Below are 25,502 nucleotides of genomic sequence, written 5' to 3'. Positions count from 1 at the left end.
CTTCACTGGTTCAGATCCTTGGTGTGGACCTACACACCACTCATCAAGCCACGCTATGGTGACATCCCACATAGAAGAATTAGAAAGACTTACAACTACGATACTACAACTATGTACTGGGGCTTTGGGGAGAAAAAAAGAAAAAGAGGAAGATTGGCAACAGATGTTAGCTTAAGGCCAATCTTCCTCACAGAAAAAAAAGTCACAAAATCCTTTATTCAAGACCATCTTAGACTATTTATCTCAAACAACTCTTCACTTTATTAATACATTTTTTTCTATTGAAAATGACTCCTAAAGAACAAAACAGTGGAGAGAAAACATATCAACAAACATTTAATAATGACATTTCTCAAGTATTAAGGAGAGAGCTCTAGAGAGTGATGCATATTGATTTACTTTGCATTTTGTAATTACCTCTTATACTAGTGATTCTTAATATCATGGAACCTCTCCCACAATAAGCATATGCCACAAACATTTTGCACATAATTTCACAAGTTCATAGCCCTCCTGAAGCCTATTCATGGACTCCATTTACAGAAGTGGTAACAGTTTCCAGAAATTGACTCATTTTCTCATGTACATCCTAAAAACACCACTTTCTCACAATCTTCAACTTATTTCGTAGACAAATCAATGTTACCAGTTAAAAACTACCTACAATACTAAAGAACAAAAATATATCTGGCTTGAAGATATCTTATTAAATATTTTTGGATGCTGCTTTCTACCTTTGAAGTTTAAGAATAAAAAAAGACATTTCAATAAAAACAGATCCATACTGAAGTCATTTTCCTTTGTGTGAAGAAATATGAATGAACTGTGCATTAATATTTAAAAGTAAAGTAGATCACTGCCAAAACTTTAAATATCTGAAGAGCACGACAAATTCTAAACACAATCAGACCACACTGCCACTTCAATACCCTCGGGAATGGTGCGTGCCAGCCTGTCTATGGCTTAGGATCTGCTTCCATGCTTGTTTCCTGAGCTTCTTCCACCTCTGAGAGCTTTTCATCATCTGTAGTGGAGAAAGAGACATAAAATCATAGCCAAATTTGCTTAAATTGCATGTTTAATGAATATATTAAAACATTTTTATCCTTTATTAGCCAATCTATTTAAAGCAAAGATGGCAAAATGACAACCCATGACTGTAATTGGCTCACACAAGTATTTGCTTTTAAAAGTGCTGTTTTGGTGGTGGTTGTTTATTAGTTGAATGAAAATGTAAAACTTATGTGACAGACTTCACTAAACAAATAAAAAAACAAAACTAGGTCTTAGGCTTTTCTCAAAAACAATCAGAAGATCAGATAACACAGAAATTTCCAACAAGCCATAGTTAATACCAAGAGCAAGTCTCCAGTTCCTCAAAGCACACACCGTTCATTCACTGAGTGTGCAGATGTGACTAGGCACTGATTACTTCACTCACCTATTGCTGCGTGGGTCCTGAATCATAACTTTATAGCAATAAACTATAATAAACCAAGAAAAATTCCAAATCTATGATCCTTGAATTTCTCTTAGTTTAAATCACTACATGTGCGTTTAAATCATATATTACTACAAATTCAGGCTTTTCTACGTATATTCAAAAAGCAGAACAGTATGAATACCTCCTAATGTCATCTAGCTATACCCTTGTTCTGAAACTGAAGGTGTACTCTCTCTTTAAGATGTATATTTTAGAAGAAATGCCTCTGGATCATTTAAAAATGTTAAACATTCATTTTGAGACTATTCCCACTTACTTTCCAGTGTTTGCTGAAGTTCATGGATGGTGCTGAGAAGAACGTGAAACTGTTTACGTCTTAATTCCAGCTGTGTTAACAAGAAAAAATTAATACACATTGATCTATGAATATATACATATCACAAGGCTAATATTCATATGCAAATACCTTATCTTCAACACTTTCTTTAATATGTGAAAGATGTTCTAGTTCTTTTCCCAGAGCCTCTAGTTCCCTGAAAAAAATAAAACAGTGTCATATTTTGCTAATTGGGGGAACAGAATTCACAATTAATATCTAACTTTTTAGTTAGTAAATAGTATTTTAAAAATAAAAAAGGATAAGAAGTGATAACCATCCATTAGGGTGAGACTTTTAAAACTAAGAATGATTTCTTCTTAACTCCTAAATATGTACTCATTTTCATTAAAATTATATTTTTAGATAATTTTTCAAGTACAGGAAATCATAGATAATATAATAACAAACGCCCCAAATTGATAACTTTTAACATTTTATCATACTTATAAGTCTTTTTTCTCAGTAAAAGAAAGAAAACATTGCAGATTAACTTGAAATACCCTTTGAACTTCACCCCTCATCCTCTATCCCAGGCTTTTTTCTTCCTCTAGCCCCCACTCAGGCAATCACTATATCATTCCAATCCTTTTTTTATGCATATATTTGTATCTGTGAATAATATACAGTATTAGTATATAATATTTTGGGGGGTTCTAACTTTTATAAATGGTTATTATTCTGTATTTCAGAAACTTAGGAATAATTTAAAATTCATTATATGTTTTCTGTTTTTCTTTTCACTGATTTTGAGATCCGTGCTTAAAAAGTGTATATCTAGGGGCCGGACCCCTGGCCGAGTGGTTAAGTTCGCGCGCTTCACTTTGGCGGCCCAGGGTTTCACCAGTTCGGATCCTGGACGTGGACATGGCACTGCTCATCAAGCCATGCTGAGGCAGGATCCCATATAGCACAACCAGAAGGTCCTACAACTAGAATGTACAACTATGTTGTACATTTGGGGAGAAGAAGAAAAAAAAAGATTGGCAACAGATGTTAGCTCAGGTGCCAATCTTTAAAAAAAAAGTGTATATCTAGTTTATTCTTCTTAACTGCAATTTAGTATTTACTATATGAGTAGACTATGTTGTACTTATCCCATTCTGTACTGATGCATTTACTTTAGAACTATAGTCAATAAAGCAAGAGGAAGGAAAAATCTAACCAACAGTATTAGAACATGTAGTATTGAAGATCTGATCCCTCCTTTTGAAACATATTATGTATTCCCATAAAAATGGAATGCATAGGCTCGTATGTAAACATTTATGTACAAAGATCAGTTCCTTTCAAAGTAAAGCACTGAACTTACTTTAAAGTCTCATGCCTGTCTGGATGATGCTGGATCACTTTTGCCAAAGCATCATATTCTGAAAGATATAAAAATATTTACCAAATTAAGATTTTTGAACCTGGATATCAAAATAGAATATTTAATATCACAAATCTCTCCAAGTCACTTTCCTAGTACAAAGAGAAGTGAAAATATTGAAGGATGGAAAGAATACTGCCAGTTTCACTTGATTCAACCATAACTGTAATGATACAGGACTGCACAAGTGTTCCAAACAAGGCTTGACTTTAGCTCCCACTCTGTTTTTCCATTCACCTATCGCTGGGCAGAATATAAGAGGCCAGATAAGCATAGCGAACTTAAGTCATTATTGATCATCAAGTGGACTGATTCTGAAGAGGATTTTATTCACTATTCGCCCAGCAAATAAAAGATCAGTGAGGTAAATATCCTACCATGAATCTCAGATCTTAGACAAAGCAAATTACACTTCTCCCTCATTCTAAAGGTAAAGATTTCAGAAACTTAGAAAGGATTTAAAATTCAGGGACTCTGTTTCTGCTCTGTTGAGACTTCTAATATGTATCTCTTGTTAACCTTTCTTATGAAATGATGAAAGGCAGCACTCATTTAAAAGCTTCATAAATCAAGAGAAACACTGTAAATGATTTTTAAATGATCTTAGAATTGATATTAATTGTTAAATAAGTTGGTATATCTTGCAATAAATTGGCCAGTGAAATTTGACCACATGCATTTTAGACTGAATTCAAAAACCGATTTTTAAAATAAGGAATTAAATATCATCTTAATTTGCTCATTAAAAAGTAAAATTCATTGTCTTGGAAATCAGCATATTAATTCAATAAAAGTATGATTTCTAATAAAAAATTTTTGGATTACAAAATAATACATTCTCAGTTTAAAAAAGAAGAACCTAAGCCAGAAAAACCCACAACCCAAAAATACTGATCAACATTTTCTATTTCCTTCTAGTTTTTCATGTATATGTCACAACGTAATTATACATTATATTTTTTATCTTTCTTTCTTTCAATTTACATTATAGGAGAAGCAAAGCCCCTCCATTAAAAATCATTTTAAAATAGTTTTTATAGGCTACAATAAAGACATACCTTAATTTAAAAACAAAAGAGATCAGAACAAAACTAAACTTTATCTTCCTCTTATTTGATATTTAGGCAGCTTGTAAATGTTTGCTTGTTTTCTACTTAATAAAAAACGCACTGGGCTTAAATTCTTTTCTTTTTTCTTTTTTTTAAAAGTTGCTCCATTAAACAAACAAGAAACAAAACCCTAAATCTGGTGTATCTGTGTAAACTGCCTTTGCTGATTAACCACCACGTTATTTAGACAGAGGTGTCTGAAGACAGTGAGAAAAAATGAGAGCTTGAGAGATACTTAGATAATCAATACAAGCCAGCAAAAAATAATTTTTTTGGCACAGCCTTCTTTCTCCGCTATTTTAAAAAATAATATAGTTTTAAAGAATTGAGTTTGGCTCTGAATTCTTTTTTTATAATTCAGGTTGATTCTAGCTGAAGATTTTCCCGCACAACATTAAAAACTGCATGAAAGTACCAGTCAGTAACAAAATGTTTGCACACTAAATCCCACAAAACCCTTACCTTGGCGATTTTTTCGTATTCGTTTTGCTTGAAGAATTTGCTTTTTGCACTCAGCAATTTTTTCATGTGCTCCAGCAATGCTACATTCTATATAAAAAGGTTTTTTAAAGACAGATACGACAACATGTATAATCTCCATACATTTTCAACTTTAAAATGTGTTTTTTAAATTAAGTTCCATTGCTAATTAAATAGATGCTGGAATTTAAAAAAACCACTGTAACCCAAAGTATTGTATCATATTAGAATATATTTTTATAGCTAACATTTACTATATTTTTTCTATTAATAGTGTTATCGTTATTATTCTCCCAGTAACCAAAAAAAAAGTATTATCAGATATTGTTTCCTTTAGGCCATAAAATTAAAATTACAGACAGAAACATTTATTACTTTAAGTTTCTTTACCTATTTCCTTGTAAATTTTTTCATAATTTTCCATTTCTCTGAGATTCATATCATATACCAGCAAAGTTTTGCCCATTGAAAATTCACATTGGGACAGTGTGCTCAGCATACGTTGGTACTGGCTGTATCTGATGAAAAAGAGAAATAGAATAAAGATTTTTTGTAGACTGCCAAAGTTGAACTATTATAGTGTAGGCAAATATTTGCTAATTAAATTATACCAAGTTCTGAGAGAATCATTTACTTTATTTAAAATAATTTAGAATATCTGTCCCTTATGTTTTCTTTTTCCAAATGTGGTATACTTGAATTTATAAACTGCTTTAGTTACAAACGCAAAGATGTGTCTGTTGTTCTTATCAATATAAGCTTAATTCAAACAACTATTTGTTTGAATATTGTTTAAAATACTTTCTAAAATGTTTTGATTAACATGGTTTTTTATCTTCACAATTGTATTCTCACAACTTTTTCACTCTATACAATTATTTATATACGTGAAAAGCCAATTCAAATGAGGAAAGTTTTCCTAAGTTAAAAAATTACTGGGGCTGGACCAGTGGCATAGCAGTTAAGTTCATGCACTCTGCCTTAGTGGCCAGGGGTTCGCAGGTTCAGATCCCAGGCACGGACGTAGCACCACTCATCAAGCCATGCTGTGGCGGCATCCCACATGAAATAGGGGAAGATTGGCACAACTGTTAGCTCTGCAACAATCTTCCTCAAGCAAAAAGAGGAAGACTGGCAACAGATGTGAGCTCAGGAACAATCTTCCTCACACACACAAAATTATTAAATACATATAAAACCTTGTAGCCACTTTTCATTAGCTTATTTAAAAAGGAGAAAATTGGGGCCAGCCTTGTGGCGCAGTGGTTAAGTTCGCATGTTCCGCTTTGGCAGCCTGGGGTTCGCTGGTTGGGATCCCAGGTGCAAACATGGCACTGCTTGGCAAGCCATGCTATGGCAGGCGTACCACATATAAAGTAGAGGAAGATGGGCACAGATGTTAGCTCAGGGCCAGTCTCCCTCAGCAAAAGGAGGAGGATTGGCAGCAGAAGTTAGCTCAGGGCTAATCTTCCTCCAAAAAAAAAAAAGGAGAAAATTTGATTTAGATATTTGTCTTACTAAACACTTATCTGCAAAAAGTGATCAAGTTAATGAATCTGAATCTAATCTTCATTTCTTCGTACCCTTACACCTTCAGCACATTTTAATAAACATAGAGCAGGCCTCTGAAGAGAAGTAAAGGCTAGAAAAATCTACTCTTGATTAACCAAGAGTTGATTCCATTGGACATTTATGGTGAGTGAAAAATTAGAAATATTAACAAGACTGTATATATAGATGGTCTAAAACCACATCAGGACATTGGTACAGACACAATGGGGAAATGAAATACCCCTCTTCCTGTGATCCAGAGTTGCACCATTTAATGAAACTTTTCACTAGCAGATTAATTCTCCGATCATCTCCAGCACCATCTCCATCAATTAGGAGACGCTTCCTTATGACTTCGTCTGGAGGAAAGAAGAACAATGTGAATTAAAATGACCCTCTGGCTCTTGTTAACTTTCAGGGACAAAAGAGCTGATAATAAAAGTGTTGGCAAGGGTGTTGAGAACTACACTGACATATGCCGAAGGAATGTAAACCGGTACACCCTTTGTACAGCAACTGGGCAACAACAAACAATACAAAAACTGCACATACCTTTTGATTCCATAATTCCAATTCTAGGAATTCCTCCTATAGACACATGTGCACTCATGAGCAAAGATAAAGGATGTTCTTAACAGTGCTGTTTGTAGTATAAAGATTGCAAACCTAAACATTCACGACTAAGAGACTAATTCAATTATGAAACATTCATATAATGTATTGTCATGAAGCCAAAAGAATAGTGTGGATGTATATACTGATGCCTAAAAAATCTCCTTAAATATGTTAAGCAGAAGGAAAACAGAACAGGTGCAGAGAAGCACATACAGTTTGCTGTCATTTGTATAGAAAAAGGACAGGCTTTGTGTGTATGTGTGTGTCTGTGCGCATCACACATGTACGTGTTTATGTATTCAGAGAATATCTTTGGAAGGATACACAAGAAACTGGTAACAGTGTTTTTTTTCTGGTGAGAGGGACTACAGATGGAGGTGGAGAAAATATTTAGTTTTCCTATACGGTTTTGTAGAGTTTGTTTTTTCCATGTACATGCATTATTTTTTAAAAAATAAATTTTAAAGTGTGAATGATTCCTGGAGAGTCTGCATGATGAATCAACAGCAAAATCTTTAAACAATAGTTCCTGTGTGTAGGCAGAAGTATTTTTGAGCGCAGGTGCAGCGGAGATAAACTTTGGAAGGCAGATGGCTTCAGTTTTAAAATCTATTCTATGACAACATCAGATAAACATTTTTAGAATTGGGTTTTGTTCTCTGAGTCATGGCTTTGACAGGCTGCTCAAGCTACAGATTCATTCAGTGTTTTAATTTTATACTTTAAAACACAAACTAATGATTTCAGTTTTTAATCAACAACAATGTTATTTGAGGAGACTGAGAAATAAAACACATTCCTTGAAGAGATTAAAATGCAGAAAATGAATAACGTTTTTATTTATTACAAACATGTTTTAACTTTGTTAAAACAAAGGTAAACATCCTCTGGGTTAGCAGTCTGGTAGCATCGATGCTGTTCAATTCCTTTGCTTTGCTTTGCTTTGTGATTCCTTTAGTGGTCTCTGCTCTTGTCAAGTCCCCAAGGAGCCCCATCATCCTCCTAAATGCCTGCGCCTCCTACTTTATTGAGGACCAGGGATTTCAAATGCAAATGCATTCAGGGAATAGGGAGATAACATCGGAGGGAAACTGAAAGTACTATGACTAAGGGGCAAGCTATAACAGAGCTGATTTTTCAAGAGATTTTTAAAGTTTGGTGACTAACTAAAAATTTTTCAAACACATTTTGTGACCATTCTAGCTGTACACTTAAGCTCTGTGCACTTTTATATATGTATGCAATATCCCAATTACAAAGTTTTTGAAAAGTGCTTAAAACACTGTACAGGCCAAATAATCTTGGGGAAAAAGTTACGAAGTGACCTTGTCCATTCTGTTTCCTCCCCAGCCTCTCACACTGTGTCTTCACATTTCTGATGCTCAATAAATATTTTTAAATTGGATTTGTGGTGCCTGCATGGGACCATCTGCCCTTCAAAGAGCTTTGTCTCAATAAAACACTAACAAGGACTAGGAGTCAACTATGTTATTTTCAGGTCCACAGCAGAGATTTCTCTACTTGTACAAAAGACATGAATACTTGATCCATGAGCAGATGTGTCCATAGGTACCAGAGTTAATTTCTGAGGTTATCAAATAAAGACCTGAGCTGTTTCACTCTAGTTGGAGAAATACCACACATAGGAATGCACACACAGAAGAGGCTGTGATCATTAAATGAGTGACACAGTACACAGCAGAAGAGACTAGGAGAATGCCCCTCTTTGGCTTGGAGCATCAAGGGAAGTGGAATTTGAGCTACTTTTCTGATACTCAAAAATGCTAAAGGGCATTTTAACAATATCTATCAAAGTTTCAACTAACATACAGCCTTTGACCCAACAATCTTAGATTTACTTGCACATATGCAATATGACATGTCCGATAACTTATTGAAACGTAATAACAAAAGATTAGAAATGACCCAAATGTCCATTAACAGAGGACTAGTTGAACAAATTTTGGTATAAAAATATGATGGAATACTATGAAGCTATAAAAAACAAAGACTAAGGAAACACTATGTATTGATATAGAGAGATCACTTAAGACAACTTGTTAAAAGAGTGAGGTAAAGAACAGTATGTATGGTATGCTTCTTTTGATATAAAAATGAGGAATAAGAATATATTCATATGTGCTTATATTCCCATAGATACCCTGGAATGACATACAAGACACCAATAAAAGGGGTTACCAAGGGAGATAGGTAGTATAAGTAGGGTAGATGGAGGGTAAGCTGGAAGATGGGGAAATATCTATATATTATTTGATTTTTTTTTTAACAATATGAGTACTCAAAATCTATTAGCTGTTGTTTGCAAAAGAAAGCTATGATTGTGGTGACAGCATCACAGCTGTTTGCCTATGTCCAAACACATCCAACTGTACACATGAAATATATGCTGCTCTTTGTATATCAGTTATACCTCTATAAAGCTGTTTTAAAAAAGGAAAAAAGAAAGCAAGCTAAAGTCCTTTCCCAGCCCCCATCCAGGCAAGGAGAAAGGTGTGAGCCACCACAGAGGCAGGGGATGAAAGGCTGGATCTGGGACAGGAGTACACTAGAACACTGGGGAGGCTGGACGAGTGACGAGTGAAGATAAACAGCGGGACCAAGGATAGAAAGGCAGGCAGAAGTCAGATTGTGTGAGTCCACACTAGTAAATGCCATACCAGTAGACTTGGACCTTGCTGGGAGGCAACTGGGAGTTGCTATAAGTTCACGGGCAAGACTTTCTTGGAAGATTAAGCTGAAGGCAGTGTACAAAATGGACTGCAACTACGAAACGCCCAAAGGCAGAGAGGCTAGTTAGGAGGCTACCAAAGCCGCAGAGTAGGAGCAAAATGGTATGAAACAAAAGTCGAGGAGATTAGAATCACAGGTCCCGGGCGGCTGGTTAGGGCTGAGCAGACATGGTTTGGAAAAGGTAGGGGCCAATGCCACACTGGTGGCATGAGCAGGCGTGTGTTACGACCAGTTCTGGGGACACAGGGGATTCCCTGTCAAGGCATTCATAGGTCTTTCTTCCACTTCAGCCCTATCCCTTTTTCATCTAAGAGCATTTCTTTACAGCCAAATCCACGGGCCAGAGGTCAAAAACTGGGGGCCGATGTTTTGGTTAGTGTTTACTTTGCGTGTATGTACATGTGTGACCAACATTTAATTTCATCTGTAAAGTGGAAATAAATCTATCTACTTTGTAAGACTCCTGCGAAACTTTATGGAAATAAAAGTATACAAAGGAGCACAATGATTGATCATAGTAGGAAAGCAAAAAAAACCCTATCTTTATCTTTATGTTAAACTGAATCCACAACTTACGTCATCCTAAAAATGTTAAAAAGTGAGTAAATGTTGAAGATATATCTATAGATATATCTATATACCTATGTAGACATATATTATGCATTTATGCAAATAAAGGATTGCCCAGTTATGATTTCTCACAGTCTGCTTTTGTCTTAAGCTTCATATTGCAAGGTCATCGTATTTCTGGCTTAAACTGTATAGAAAGTTGCTGCTTAGAAAATTCTCTGGGACTCAACAACAAAAAAGCAAACCTGATTTAAAAAACAGGCAGAGGATCGGAACAGACATTTTTCAAAAGAAGATATACAGATGGCCAATAGGCACATGAAAAGATGTTCAGCACCACTAGTTATTAGGGAAATGCAAATCAGAACTACAATGAGGGGCTGGCTCAGTGGTGCAGTGGTTAAGTTCACACATTCTGCTTTGGCGGCCCGGGGTCTGCCAGTTGGGATCCTGGGTGCGGACATGGCACCACTTGGCAAGCCATGCTGTGGTAGGCATCCCACATATAAAGCAGAGGAAGAAGAGGACGGATCTTAGCTCAGGGCCAGTCTTCCTCAGCAAAAAGAGAAGGATTGGCAGCAGATGTTAGCTCAGAGCTAATCTTCCTCAAAAAAAAAAAAAAAGAACTACAATGAGCTACCACCTCACGCCCACCAGAAAGGCTATTACCAAATAAAAAGACAAGAAATAACAAGTGTTGGAGAGGATGGGGAGAAAAGGGAACGCTCATACACTGCTGGTGGGAGTGCAAACTGGTACAGCCACTATGGAAAACAGTATGGAGAATTCTCAAAAAATCAAAAATAGAAATACCACATGATCCAGCAATTCCACTTCTGGGTATTTATTCAAAGAACACAAAAACACTAATTCGAAAAGATATGGACCCCTATGTTCACTGCAGCATTATTAACAATTGCCAACAATTGCCTTGGAAACAACCTAAGTGCCCATTAATGGATGAATGGATAAAGATATAGTATATATACATAATAGAATATTACTCAGCCATAAAAAAGATGTAATTTTGCCATTTGCAACATCAATGGACCTTGAGGGTATTATGCTAAGTGAAATAAGTGAGACAGAGAAAGCCAAATGTGGTATGATTTCACTCATATGTGGAAGATAGAACAACAACTGCAAACAAACACATAGATACAGAGAATAGATTGGTGGTTACTAGAGGGAAAGTAAGAAAGGAGGAGGGTGAATGGGGTAAAAGAGCACATGTGTACAATAACGGATGGTAATCAGACTTTTGGTGATGAACATGATGTAGTCTACACAGAAGTCAAAATATAATGACGTACATCTGAAATTTATACAATGTAAAAAACTAGTGTTACCTCAATAAAAAAATTTTTTTAAAAAAGGAAATTCTCTCGAGATGAGTACTAAAATAACATATAAAGTACAGAGCATAGCTCCAACAGCAACAAATAAAACAAAAAGGGAAATTGCTAGTTTGAAAACCTCTGTTCTTTTTAAATTTAAAGATGGCCTGCTGCTGCTGATTCCTAACATGTACGACATGAGTATTATCACTTTTAATAGCACCTGATCAATGAGCTCTAGAGTGAACACACCTAAAACATGCTTTGTTTACTATACGCATTGACTTCAAGCATTACTAACATGCTTGAAGCGCTCTGTAAGCAGTTTGAATGCTAATATTAATAATTCTGGTGGGCCTTGGTCCACCATATAAAAACAGTAAAAATGACTTAGAAACTATTTTAGTGATGTTATCAACATCATTCCATAGTTGTCATGATTACTTTCTTTGCTGACTACGAGAATCAATGCCATCTGGAAAGAGCTTTTAAATCAAAATACTCAACATCTGCCCTAAGAATGGTGGTTTCCACCTGACCTTAGGTTTGTAGGAAAATTTCTCACTGGATTCAGTTATATGTTGTACCATAATTACACTTACAAAATGTCTGCCATTCAAAACACTTTAAAATCAGTTACGACACATGTATGCTGATAAGCAAATATTCACTTGCGAAACTGGGGTGTATTTTAGACTCCTTGTCTTCTATGCCAACCTATACCTAGAAGAAATAGAAACTTACTTATGACATTAAATAAGCCTCAAAAAGTCCTTCCATGGGGTTAGATTTTAATTCCCCATTTTCCATAAAAGGAGAACAGGCAGAAATGACTCCTTTACAGTCACTACACCAACTCTCCATTTCCAAGCCTCTGGTCAGATGACACAGATATTTTAACTGTGTTCTCATTTTACCATGGAAAGGACAATCTCTTACAAACCCAGACTAACATTCCTTTCAAAACTCATAATTGTTATTCCCTCACAGTAGCTATTAAAACCTTGATTACAAAACAAGTTTTCAGAACATCATGGAGCAAATACTCAAAAAAGGAAAGAGGAAAACAATTTGGAAGATAATGGTGGGACAATTTCCGAAATACTTACTTCTTTAGGGACAGGTCAAGGCTTGACGAATGTGGCAAAAGCCTCAAGTTATGTAATCTCCTCAGAGGGCTAAGCAACCGGCCAATGGGCCTCCCCAAACTGCTAGACCTCAGGGCAGTACAACCTCACCTGCTTTAGGAATTGGTAATCCTGTGATCTACCAATGAGGATTAGCATGCCCTTTCTAAAGGCAGTTGAGCAAGGACTTGCAAAGCCACCACTGACTTTTTCTTGGTTTCTGAAACACTCTGGATCTGAAGTGAAAAGCGCCGGAAGGGGTAACAATTTGAGACAGGATGACAGTGGAAAAAATAGCTGGCTATTAGGGCCGTGTATCAAAAAAAGGTATCAAAAATGAAAATAAATAAAGCCTTGGACCTGTCTTCTGGAAATTATTTTCATTAGTATGTAAAGACATCTATACAAATATCTCTATTGTAATAATATTTGTAAGAGTAAAAAACTAGAAATAACTAAATGTTTAAAAGGGGACTAATTTTTAAAACAATAGAATACCACACACTGATACAAAAGAATAAGGTAGAAAGAGCTCCAAGACAAATTAGAGAGAGGTCCAAGATATATCATTAATCAAAGTACAACACAGAAAAGTGTGAAGCAGTTACATAAAATTTTAAAGTGGGTATACACACTGACATACTAACAGATACATAACGCTTGCAATATGTTAAGTACTGTTCTAAAGGTTTTTCACATACAAACACACTGAATCCGTCCAACAGCTCTATAACGTAGCTGCTACTCTGCATTACCCCTCATTTACCGATGGAGAAACTGAGTTACTTGCCAAAAATTAAATGTCACAGGAAGTAAGGAGCAGCAGAGCTAGGACTCAATCTCAGGAATCTGACATCAAAGAAGGTGCTTTTTACCTTTTATGGGCATTTAAAAATCAGTCTGGAAGGGTACACAAAAACAGTTTATAGTGATTACCTCTGGGGAGAGGGATTAATAGTGAAAGATTTAGAGGAGAAAGTCTTCACTTGTCATTTTGTATATTTCTTCTTGAATTTTCTGATGTATTATTTTTAAGAAAATCAGCAGTGGTTATCCCAGTAGTGAGCTTATTGGTCATTCTGAGGTACTTTTCCTCATTTTTTTTTCTGTATTAAAAATTCTAATTAATGTTCTTTAATAAATCTATGACGTGTTAGTGAGAAAAAAGAAAACTGGCTTGGACTGACTTATTAAGAGCAGAGACTAAGGCCATGTAAAAGCAATGAGCATGCAGATTCCTGTTAGATTTATCACTGGATTGCCACTACTCACAAATTATTAAGATAAATTACATATATGCTAGTGTGTTACATTCCTTATGGTAAAATAACATCTGGCCCCTCCTTTCAAGAAGCATAATTAAAATCATTAAAACAACTTCTAAGGTCAACAATACTAAAAAGACACAAAAAAGGCAGAAGGAAAGAACAATAAAAAAGACGGTTTGATTCCTCCATGTAAATATTGATCTCTCGTGAGATACTTAGGACCAGTCTAAAGAAATTGCTGATGCCAAAGTAAATTACTTAAACCAAAATTAAATTAAAAATTAAAAAAAGAAAAGCAAAAAAATGGTGCTGGGGTCCTTTGTCTTTCTCTAGATTTATTTAAATGTTTAGAGTACAGTGCTAACAAAGTCAAGGTTGAAAGTCCAATGTTGCTTTGAGAAACCATTTATCTTGGCTAAAGAACCCTTTAATAGTTGAACTGCATCAGTAATCCCTGCACTAGGGCCACAGATGAGGGAACAAAGTGGGCAAATCCACTGGCACCAGTGAAAAAAAAACCTAAACAAATCCTGTGCCCGCAAATGTCTAATTAACATTGGACCAGCAATTGAAACAGGAATAAGAGCAGCAGCAGACACTTATACGGCATTTATACACTCCTATTTGATGGCCATACCTCTTGTTTGTTTCTTTTCACTTTGAAAAGTGTCCTGGTTTGGACAATAAATTAAATGGTCACTCAACTTCGAAGTGATATACATACATTATCACACTTCATCCTTGAATCAACCCTATAAAGTGTGTATTATCTTCCTTTTACAGATGAGTAGTTTCACCTCTGCAGTCATAGAAAAATATACACAACTACATTATTAGAAAGTCATAGTACAGTTCCATTATTCTGTCATATTGTTCACAGGCATATTAAAAACCATTATTTCAAGGTTTAACAAGCAGATAGTCATGCATTATGCTTTCTAATTTAAAAAGAACAACAACAGCAACAAGCTCTGTCAAAACCAACAAGCTCTATTAAATGGAATGTACAGCCACATCCAGTTCCCCACCACCCCGTTCTCACCTCCCATCTGTTGCTCTGGCATATCAATATACCTACTTAATGTTCTCTGTACTACAAAGAGTGCTTCTGAAATGATTTTTATCAGGGTACTAACACTGCTTAACACCCTTTAAATTAATGCATAGAAAATACAAACTGTGAACTGAGTTTAAATTAACACTGACAACATCTAAACTGTTTCTCAGTTAGCCAAAATGCTGGGGTGGCAACATGGGGAGAGAGAATGGCTTTGCCAATAACTAGCTATGTGACAGTAAGTCACTAACTTCTGAAGACCTCCATTTTTCCATCTATGAAATGATAGTGTTGTTGATATCTATAGGTGAGTAGCTATAGATAAAACAAGATAATACCTCTTTCCTTCCCTCTGAGGTAGGACAGTTCCTCAAATTAACCAAAGTGTCCTTGTATTGGGTGCAGGAAAGAAAGAGCTCCCAGTCCAATTGGATATGCAGACCCATATGTAAGGATTACATGAGGGCATACACCTTGCCAGGCACCCCAAATTTGTGAGCGGACATTGGCCCTCCTCTAAGCTCCAGAGGCAGGCACTGGTACTCCTCCAAGAACTTTTCAGGTGGATGACTGAGAGATCAAGGCTATCCACTTCTCAGTCTTCTCTAGTGCCATCACTCTAATCCAAGTCGGCCTCGTCTCTTACTTGGAATACTTCTCCTTAGCCTCCCTGCTTCCATTCTTGCCTTCCTAGAATCCGTTCTCTACACAGCACCCTGAAATGATCTAAAAGGCGTATGAGATCACTAACTCTCCTGATTAAAATCCTCCAATCATTTCCAATGCGTTCCAACAGAAGACAATCCAATCTCCCTTCCATGCCCTGCAAGGCTCTTCATGAGTTCTTGTTTATTTCTCTGACCTCCTTTTTTATTACATCCATCCTGGCACACCTGGATCCAGCCCCAGTGGCCTTCCTTAAAGGGCCCAGAGCTTGTTTTCGCCTCAGGCCTTTGCACTAGTTGTGGCCTCTATCTAGAATACTTTCCTGGGCTCTTCACACAGTTGACTCTTCAGGTGTCATTTTAAATCTCACTTTTCAGGGAGGTCATACCTGATTACCCTATTTTAGCCTAATTGTTGGCAGCCTTCCCCCATCATTCTCTGCCATCATTCCATCTAGTTCATTCTCAGTACTTAATTTCACAATTATGTTCTTTCTCAGAACTTATCTTACTTACTAATTTTATTGTACACTATTGCTTCTCTTCCCCAGGCAGGAGCCAGGCCTTCCTCTGTATAGTTTACTGCTGTAACCAGCACCACACAATGTGCCTAGAAGGTATACAATAGATTTGTTGACCTATCACACATATTACTCACTTCTGCTTGCTTTTTACTCAAAGCTCAGTTGAGAAAAACAATGTTTATAGAAGATTACCTGAAGAAGGTGTAATTCCTCCTTTTCTCTGTGGTCTAGATATTCTTAAAACAAACAAGCAAAAAAACCTTGTCCCGAATTAAGGTAGTCCAGCAGAGCTACCCACCTAAACCATATGGTCTATTGACTTGAGAATGCCTTCCTAAACTCTGAGTTAGCCTTCTTTGACCTAGTAAGGGATGTGCTAAGAAACACATCAGCTATGATCCTCAGTGCTGAAAAGAAGTAACAGATATGACACTGGCTTTTCTTTATGATGACCCTAAAGAGAACGTTTTTATCTAGTGTTTAAATCAGAAAAACTGCTTGTCCTGATATCTAATGTTGCCTTCTCTCATGTACACTAGATCACAGAAGGGACCTGCTCCTGCCCCTTGGTATAGACTGCTACAGAAACAACGGCGCCTGCAGCTTTCTTAATTAACGTGCCAGACTTTCCCCATTGCATTTTGAGGATCACCCACACTTCTAACTGCCTCTTGTTTTTCCTAATCTCAATTTTCTTTATGCCCTGTTTCCTCATCAATCTATTTTATGTTTTCTCATTATGGTGAGCTGCCTTAGGCATTTCCTGGAATATGCACTATAAGTAAATTAAGCAGCAATATGCATAAAATAACATGGTTATTAGGTGAAAGATCAACTGGTTCTAGAAAAGAGAAGAGGGAAATGTTGGAGGTGGGTCTTGAAGAATAAATGGTCGGACACCGGGTAGAAAAGTCAGGGAAGGGCAATCTGTGCAGATAAAGAGAGGAAGAAGGCACGGTCCTCATCAAAGGAAAGTGGAGGACAAAGGAAAGTGACTCTGACATTTAACAGTATTTACTGAACATTACTATGTGTCTGACACAATGCAAAGCACTTTACGACTTTTATTGCACTTAATCCTCAAAACGACCCTATGAAGTAGATTTTATTATTATCTCCATTTACAAGGAATGAAACTGAGGCTCAAAGAGGTTAATTAACCTGCACAAGGTCAGACAGCTTTTAAGTGGCAGAGTGGGGGTTCCTGTGGACTCCACCGATGTGGGGATGTCGGGGAGGGGGGGCACTTGACAGCAGTCAGTATGTTTACTAGAACTCATCTTCCTTCCCCATGTCCCATCTGACAAAACCTATCCCTTCTTTGGAGTTTTCCTTTTTTTTTTTTTTGAGGAAGATTAGCCCTGAGCTAACGGCTGCCAATCCTCCTCTTTTTGCTGAGGAAGACTGGCCCTGAGCTAACATCCGTGCCCATCTTCCTCTACTTTATATGTGAGACGCCTGCCACAGCATGGCTTGTCAAGTGGTGCCATGTCCGCACCCGGGATCCGAACCTTGAACCCTGGGCCTCCAAAGCGGAACGTGCGCACTTAACCGCTGTGCCACCAGCCAGCACCTCTTTGGAGTTTTCTACCTCAATGAATAGAGAAGTAGCATGTAACAAGCACACAGTCACTCAAATCAGAAACCTGGGATAATCCTCAGCCCTTCACCTCACAACACTCACTCACTGACGTCCTAACATTCTACCTCATAAATTTCTCTCCCACCTCGTCACTCTGCATTCCCTCTTGGTCCGCACCCCCATCATCTCTTATTAGAACCACTGCAGCAGTAGCTGAGAGACAAGACGCATAATGGCGAAGAGCAAGAATTCTGGAGCCAGACTGCCTGGTTTTGAACCCAGGCTCTTTAACTTACTACCTGTGCAGCCTTGAGCAAGTTACTGAACACCTTAGTGTCCCAGTTTCATCTGTAAAGTGGGGACAAGAATTAGAATACTGCTTGACATATGGTAAAAACTACACAAATGTTAGAAATGAGGGAGGGAACCTACTTATCTCCTCATTTTCTCTTCCCGGCATCATTCTTCACATAGTAGAACGTGGTGATTGTTTTTTTAAAGCAAATCTGATCACACCATACCACTGTTAAAACTTTCAGTGGTTTCCCATTGCCTTCTGAAATCTCTGGCTCATAATTTTCTAAATTCTAGCCAATATTTGTCATCTTTGAGTTCTTCCAATACTTCACAGCCTTTGCACAAACGGTTTCCCACCTGGAACACATCAGTCCAAACTACATCTATTTATCCTTCAAAAAAGGGATTAAGAGTAATTTTTCCAGCGAGGCTTTCTGATCTCTGAGAATGGATGAGCAATCTTTGTTACATGCTTCTACAGTCCCCAACCTTGGACTTCCCTTGTGGTAACATTTGCCACCCTTAAAACTAATTATCCACGGGTCTTTCCCACTTGACTGGAACTCAGAGGGGAAAAAGGTCTTGCCTGTCCATTCTGCCAATCCCAAAACCTGGCCCAGGTAGGACGAATATCTACTGAATAAATGAAACTGTAATAAAGCAGAGTTAAAAATTTCTCATCAAGTTCCTGGACCTTTCAGAGCCTCCCACTTCACTATTCTTATCACATCCACAAATTTGGGCCTATTACTCTTCTTCGCATTGCCTGGTCCCTTAATATGGAGACCCTGTCTACCCCTAACCCTCCAGAAGTGGCCTCTTCAAGGGCATCTACAGTTATTGGTCACCCTTTCTTCAAATAGACCCAGTACCCCGAGATCTCCCCTTCCCAGATGTCAAAGGACTTCCTTCCTCCTCAACTGGATACCTTCTTAGGTTCCTCCTGCAGTTGCTCATCACGCCTGTCCACCTTCCCCAAGGATCACTCTATTTTATTTCTGCTCTCAGACTGTAGACCACACCTTGGGCCCCTCCTCACATCAGTCCACCTTCCTAAACTGCCCTCACAACTTTTCACCAACCCAGCCTTTTACCCCCCTCCTTCCAGCTGACACCAAAAACATCCACCCTCCCCCAAAGACATACACACACACACCTCTTTGACTGTCCTGATCTACCCTAGGTGTCCCCATCCCTATACTGACTCTTCAAATCCCCCATGTACACTCCGAATGTCCTCCAGATATACGCTGCCCACATCTATTCTCTTTTAGATCTGGTCCCCAGCTCCCTCTCCCCACCTCCAATGCAGGGCTAATTTCTGTACTTCATTGCGATCCACCCCATTGCCTGGGGCCCTTCCAGTCTGTCCAGAGGACTCCTCCAGGTGTCACCCTCTGTACGCTGACACCCCTAATGCTCTCATCCTGGAACCTCTCCCTTCCTTCCCGGCTTGCCCCGAAACCCCCGCCCCATCCCTGGAGTTCCCACTCCCTCCCAGCCCTCCACAGGCCCTCCGGACCCCCAGCTCCAGGACCTGCCCCACTTTCTCCCCTTCGCTGCTCCTCGGACCCCGCCACCCCTACCTAGAGCTCCCTCGCCACATGCTCCGACAGCCCGGATCCCTTCCGGGTACCACCCGCCCACGCAGCGCTTCCCGGGCCCCCACGTGTGCTCCCAGCCCCCCGACGATGCTCTCAGCACCCCCTCCCCACTCCCGGCGCGGCCTCCCGAGTGCGGGCCGGGGAGTCCAAGGGCCTCCGAGGGGGATGAGGGGCTCGGGGGAAGTGGCTGGGGAAGCCTGCGGCTCCCAGGGGTCAGATCGCGGAGGCCGAGGGGGTCCCGGAAGCGGCGGGGGAGGCCGGGGGCCCCCGGGGAGGCCGCGGGGCTCCAGGGAACGGGCCGGGGCGGCGGCGAGTGGGCCTCACCGTCAGTCACGGCTCCCATGGCGTGCGCGGCGGCGGCGGCGGCGGCGCAGGCTGAGGCGGCGGTTGGCGGCGGCGGAGGTCAAACTCCCACAATGCAGCCGGGTAAACAGCCATGGAGGAGGAGACGGCGGCGCCTGCGGCCGCCTGCTCCGACGCCTGAGCCTCGCCGCGCCGCGCCGCCGCCGCCGCCGCCGCGGGACCCGCGCTCCTCGCGCTCCGCGCACTCCCCGGGGGCGGCCGAGGCCGGCGCGTGTGGCGGCGAGGCCCGGCGGGCGGCGGCGGCGGCCCCCGCGGCAGCCCCGGCCCCCGCCGCCCCCCTGCCGCCCCCGCCCGGCCCACGCCCAGAGGCCGCCCCGGAGGCCGCCGCCAGCCGCCAGGTGAGCTCGTCCGGGCGCCGCCTCGGCAGCGGGGGCTGCGGGCCGCCTGGGGCCGGGCCCCGCGCCTTCCCGGGGAAGGGGCCCGTGGCCCTCGCCGCCCCATGCCCGCTGCCGCTGCTGGGGGTGGGCTCGCCGCCGGGGTGGTGGGGCAGGGGGCAGGCGGCAGGGCGTTTGGCCCCGACAGAGCCGGGAGCCGGGAGCCGGGGGTCCGCGGGCAGGGAGGGGGCGCGGCCGAGGGGCCCAGCGGAGGGACCGCCCACGCGCGACCGGGCGGCGCTCGAACGCGGGCCCCTGCGCCGGGCGCGGCCGGCGAGCCGAAAAGGCCCCGGCTTCCAGGTCGCGCGGTTCCGGCGCCAGCTGCCGCCCCCTTCCCCTTCCCCTTCCCCTTCCCCCTGGGCTGCGGCGGGTTCCGGGAAAGGGGAAGGGGAAACTTGTCGACCTCCAGGAGGAGTTCGCGGAGCGACGGGGAGCGTTGTGCCCTCCGACCTCACCGGGCGCCGGAGTCCCGTCGGTGATCAAGATGGGGTGCTTTTATTTATTTATTTATTTATTTGTTTATTTTTCTCTTTGATTTTCAAAAAATGTCTATGTGACTGTCCCCATCTTAAGGGGAAGTTAAAAGCGAAGGGGGAGGGGGATGCTCAGTGAGAAACGTTGGCTTGTGTGTAGAGTTACACGCTGCAGATTATATTGGCATTTCGTCCCAAAGTCACTTTGATTCAACTCCGACGAGTTTCTCGTAAATGGCAGCATTTAGGTGGCCAGAGAAAACAGGACCAATACAGCCGATTTGCTCTCCAGTGGGATAGATTCAACCCCAAGAAGAGTGTCTGAGTTTTGAAGCAAGGTTTGGTATTTTATGGAGCATAGAGTTATTTTCTAATTTTCCTGCCCTTCCGAGTACCCTGCCTCTTCGTATCCGGGATGAAGCACTTGTGTAGGATGGATTTGGTTGTTTCAGTTTCCGTACTAAAGTTAGGTTCATTCTCTGTTTTCTCTCAGTTCTTTCAAAGAGGAAGAGTTGTAAATGCAAATGTGTAGCAGTGAAGTGTGTTTGACCGCTAGCTAGAAATCAGTATATGTAAAATTTTATTCACGTATATGAAGTGGAAACTTCAATAATGCTGTTCAACGGTGCTCTCAAGAATTAGCACCTTTGACTGTTGGCACAAAGGCAAAAAAAATTACCTTGAGTGAAGATTTTGCCCTCTCTCAGAGTGTGAAAGCTCCCCTGGCATTGAAATAATATTGGCCTTCCACTGGCTGTGTGTATGGGCATCAGAGCATGTTCATTTTCTGGTTTTAGGAGGAGAGAAGACACTCTCTCTAACCAAAAGAAGAGTTAGTTTAAGTCTTAAGTACTACAAACTGCAAATTGAAAGTACCAATTGATTATCTGTCTATTCCAAGTGGCATTTTGGTGGGGATCGTTATTGTTTAAAAAGTAATTGTCAAGTGGTAAAGTGATGTTCTTTTTAAGTTACTTGTTACCCAGTCTTATCATCATAATATTGATTTTGAAACAGTATCTAGTGATTTAAAATAATTTTTAACGTTGTATATAGGAAAGTATCACTGCCCCTGTAACTGTTAAATTTTCATGAGACATTCTATTCATTATTCATTGATAGAGTCCTGGCCAAACACTTTATAAGTTCATTTTGTAACTTAGACTTTTGTTGGACAGTGCTAGAAATTTTCTGGAGTAATAAGACCAAGAGAAATTGGAAAGACTGTGAAGTTTGAGGTACACCTGAAAATAAAGATTCCTCAAAGTTCTTGACTCAAGTGGTGGAAAACACATCACAATTTGAGCCTTTATGAATTTTTTAAAATCTGTCTTGTCAACCTGTAATTTATTTGAAATTGTGTGACACAGATCTATGTGTTGAAAATTTAAGAATTCTTTTAATTGACTTTTTTTCGTGTCTTATATAATGAAAGACCATCTTTTGGTAATTTTAGAAGTGGTCTTCTTTTCATATAATTAATTATATATTAACATGTTCGTGAATGTTAAAGTAGGAAAGACTCAAGCTCTATGCCATTCTAATGTGTCTTTCTTTTCTAGGGAAATCTCTGTGGGCAGAAAGACGTAGCAGATTTTAAGCTATAACAAAACTGATTTGGACTTTGAATTTATGTGACTTTAGAATTTGGTGATTTACCCATCATTAGATTCCTGGTTTCTTTGAGAGTATGAGAGTCTAGTTAAGGAAGTTCGTTTGAGAGTTTATTTAATATTAGCCTTCTGAACCTGTAAAGGATGATTAGAGAGCTAGCTGTATGGTCTTTACCCTGGTCCTGTGAGATAGGCGTTTCTGTAATAAGCTTTTAGTGCAGGGGTTATCCTGGGATCTGTGGACCTCCTGGGATGCATGAATGGGCTTCAAGAGATTCCTGAACCCCCTATAGTTGTGACCAAAACTTTTTGTGTATGTGTATTTTTCTGGGGTGAGGATCTATAGTTATTTTATAAAAGAGGTCCAGGGCCAAAAAAGTTAGTGATACGTGTTTTTATTCAATAGAATGAGAGTTAGAATAATTCTTAAGAGAAAAAAAGTAAGGAAAGTAGATCTTTGTTCTTAGTGTTTGACTTTTAAGGTTGTCTTTAACATAGTCCTGTGGTCTTAGAGGTGCAAAAGCACTTCCATTTTGTTCCCACAGCAAAGCATTGCCTGTAGGTTGATAAACCATACACACATATAAAGGGTTTGACATGCTAGTACTGGGTGCATTGTGGCTGTTTTTAGATTATATTGAAAAATCTAGGGGCCGGCTGGGTAGCGCAGCAGTTAAGTTCACACATTCTGCTTTGGCAGCCCGGGGTTTGTCGATTTGGATCCCAGGTGCGGACATGGCACTGCTTGGCAAGCCATGCTGTGGTAGGCATCCCACATATAAAGTAGAGGAAGATGGGCACGGATGTTAGCTCAGGGCCGGTATCCCTCAGCAAAAAGAGCAGGATTGGCAGCAGATGTTAGCTCAGGGCTAATGTTCCTAAAAAAAAATAATTTAGACCAGATAGATTGATGGTCACTAAGCAGAGACTTGAGCTGGACAACCAGCTCTTGGAGCAAATGGTTCATTTAGCTCCACTTTCTTATTGCTCTCCAGCAAATTTGGGAGGTAATCATTGTAAGAAAATGTGTTTGCGCCTTGGCAAGACAGTAGAGCATGATGGCAGAAAGATAGTTTCTGAGTCAAAACAGACTTAAGTTTTAATCTGAGTTCTTTGATTCACTCTAGCTACTTAATCTGCTTCACCCTCCAGTTCCTCATCTGGATAAAGCCTATTTAGTAGAGGCGTTGGGAGCCTGGCATGAAGGTTCCTGTATAAAGCTCTGAGACCCTCATTTGGCCCACAGGAAGGACTTGGAAGAAAATGTGGGTAACCATTAATAAACATCTGAGAGAGTATGTATAAACATGGTATATGATAATGATGTACATTATTTCCAAATAAGTATGGTGAAAATATTAACAAATTGAAACATTTTTTAAAAATAAGGTTTCAAAAATGTGTTAGGATTAAGTGGTCCTTATATTGTAGACATTTGGGGGAAATTGAAGGGAAATGGTAGTGCAATTGGTAAAGCCAAGGACATGGATGCTGGGCAGGAAGAAACACTACCCTCCCACTAGCACCATAGCTCTCTCTTTGGGTAAGATTTCATTTAACTTTTGCTCTTCATTTGTAATGTAAATGACAAATCTAAATTTAAAAACTACAGATGTAGGGGCCAGCCTGGTGTCATAGTGGTTGGGTTCGCACACTCCATTTTGGCAGCCCAGGGTTCATTGATTGGGATCCCAGGCACAGACCTACATACCCTCTCATCAAGCCATGCTGTGGTGGCATCCCACATACAAAATAGAGGAAGATTGGCACAGATCTTAGCTCAGGGACAGTCTTCCACGAACAAAAAGTGGAAGGTTGGTAGCAGATGTTAGCTCAGGGCCAATCTTCCTCTCACACACAACCAAAAAACCCAACTGTGCATGTACTTTCTAGTCCATCACCTCTGGAAATGCTTGCTCACCCTCTCCTTTTGGGGACCCTCAAAGGTACACCAAAGATTGCGTTAGTGCAAGTTACACCTGTGACTTTTGCTGTCTGATTCTGACATCTTTAAAATGCCTCCACAATTGGGTACCTGCATTGATTTTTCTCAATAAGCAAGAGTCTGGAAGAACTGAATTGTATTTTCCTTTCTTTAAGTGTTGAAGAAAGAGAGGGTACTATGAGTAAAAAGAGAGTGATATATGAATAAAATAGAGTGCTCACAGCCGTTTAAGAATAAACTTGCTTCTGCTTTTCTGTGGTCTTTCCCTTTTTCTCTCATTTATTCATGATGAGCATTCATACATTCTGCTTTCAAGTTGGGTAGAGGTTAGGAACACAGGCGTTAGACTCGTACCTGGGTTTGACTCCCATTTCCAGAACTTTCTGGTTGTTTCAACTTGAACCAGCCAGTCTCTCTGAGTCTGGAGAAAATGACCATTAAATGAGATAATAAAATCAAAAGGCTTTGCTCAGTCCTAGGTGCCTAATAAATGCTCAAAGGCGGTAGCCATTTTGAGAATGGTTTCATTCTCTTTTTTAGAAGGAGATAGCTAATGCATTCTTTCAAAGAGAAAACCTTTAATCCTACTCATTCCCACATAAGCCTTCTGGGACCATTCATCTTTTAACTCAGAAAAACGTTTCACATCTTTCTGGTTAATATGGGCAGGTACCCCAGCATTTATAGGACCTATTAGACTTGTCCACTCTTCTTAACAATGGGATTGCATTCTCTGTTAGGCTAGCAGGTTATGTCTAGATCCTTGGTATGTCAGGGGCCAAACCAACAAGCATGCACAGGTTCAAAAACTGCATGATTTTATGGCCTAGAACAGAGGTCAGCAAACTTTCTGCAAAGGACGAGATAGTAAATATTTTCTACTTTGCGGGCCACCTGGGTCTCTGTTGCACCTACTCAACTCTGCCAGTCTATCAAGAAAGCAGCCATAGACATAAATGAATGAGTGTCCGTGTTCCAGTAAAACTTTGTGGACACTGGTATTTG

The 25,502-nt window shown here is 40.0% G+C and overlaps 2 protein-coding genes across 8 annotated transcripts in view; one reads left to right on the top strand and one right to left on the bottom strand.

Moving 5' to 3' along the window:
• Window positions 1–237: 237 nt before the first annotated feature.
• Window positions 238–20,947, bottom strand: THOC7 (THO complex subunit 7). Of its 4 annotated transcripts, none has more exons than XM_070574787.1 (10): window positions 20,870–20,947; window positions 16,239–16,332; window positions 14,638–14,799; window positions 6,574–6,691; window positions 5,172–5,299; window positions 4,764–4,850; window positions 3,133–3,190; window positions 1,911–1,977; window positions 1,761–1,830; window positions 238–1,024 (listed from the first exon to the last, which is right to left on the bottom strand). In XM_070574787.1, exons 3-10 carry the CDS (start codon window positions 14,720–14,722, stop codon window positions 957–959), a joined length of 681 nt encoding a protein of 226 aa, XP_070430888.1. In that variant the 5' UTR covers window positions 14,723–14,799; window positions 16,239–16,332; window positions 20,870–20,947; the 3' UTR covers window positions 238–956. The 4 variants fall into 4 exon arrangements, with proteins under 4 accessions (XP_070430888.1, XP_008530672.1, XP_070430889.1 ...); XM_008532450.2 differs by lacking the exon at window positions 20,870–20,947 and adding an exon at window positions 16,439–16,483; XM_070574788.1 differs by lacking the exons at window positions 14,638–14,799; window positions 16,239–16,332; window positions 20,870–20,947 and adding an exon at window positions 20,054–20,303.
• The window catches only part of ATXN7 (ataxin 7), a 131,102-nt gene continuing 125,988 nt past the window's right edge, over window positions 20,389–25,502 (top strand). For 2 of the 4 annotated variants that reach the window (XM_070574785.1, XM_070574779.1), the window contains exon 1: window positions 20,821–20,955. The gene's annotated coding sequence lies outside the window, so the exon portion shown is untranslated. Of the gene's footprint in view, window positions 20,431–20,738; window positions 20,956–23,704; window positions 23,818–25,502 lie in introns of those variants that run through there. The other 2 variants (XM_070574780.1, XM_070574782.1) reach the window with 2 other exon arrangements.

This window comes from Equus przewalskii, chromosome 15 (assembly GCF_037783145.1).
Source record: "Equus przewalskii isolate Varuska chromosome 15, EquPr2, whole genome shotgun sequence".
In the NCBI taxonomy this organism is placed as follows: domain Eukaryota; kingdom Metazoa; phylum Chordata; class Mammalia; order Perissodactyla; family Equidae; genus Equus; species Equus przewalskii.
Note: the sequence above shows the minus strand (reverse complement) of the source record. Positions and strands in the feature narration are given on the sequence as shown.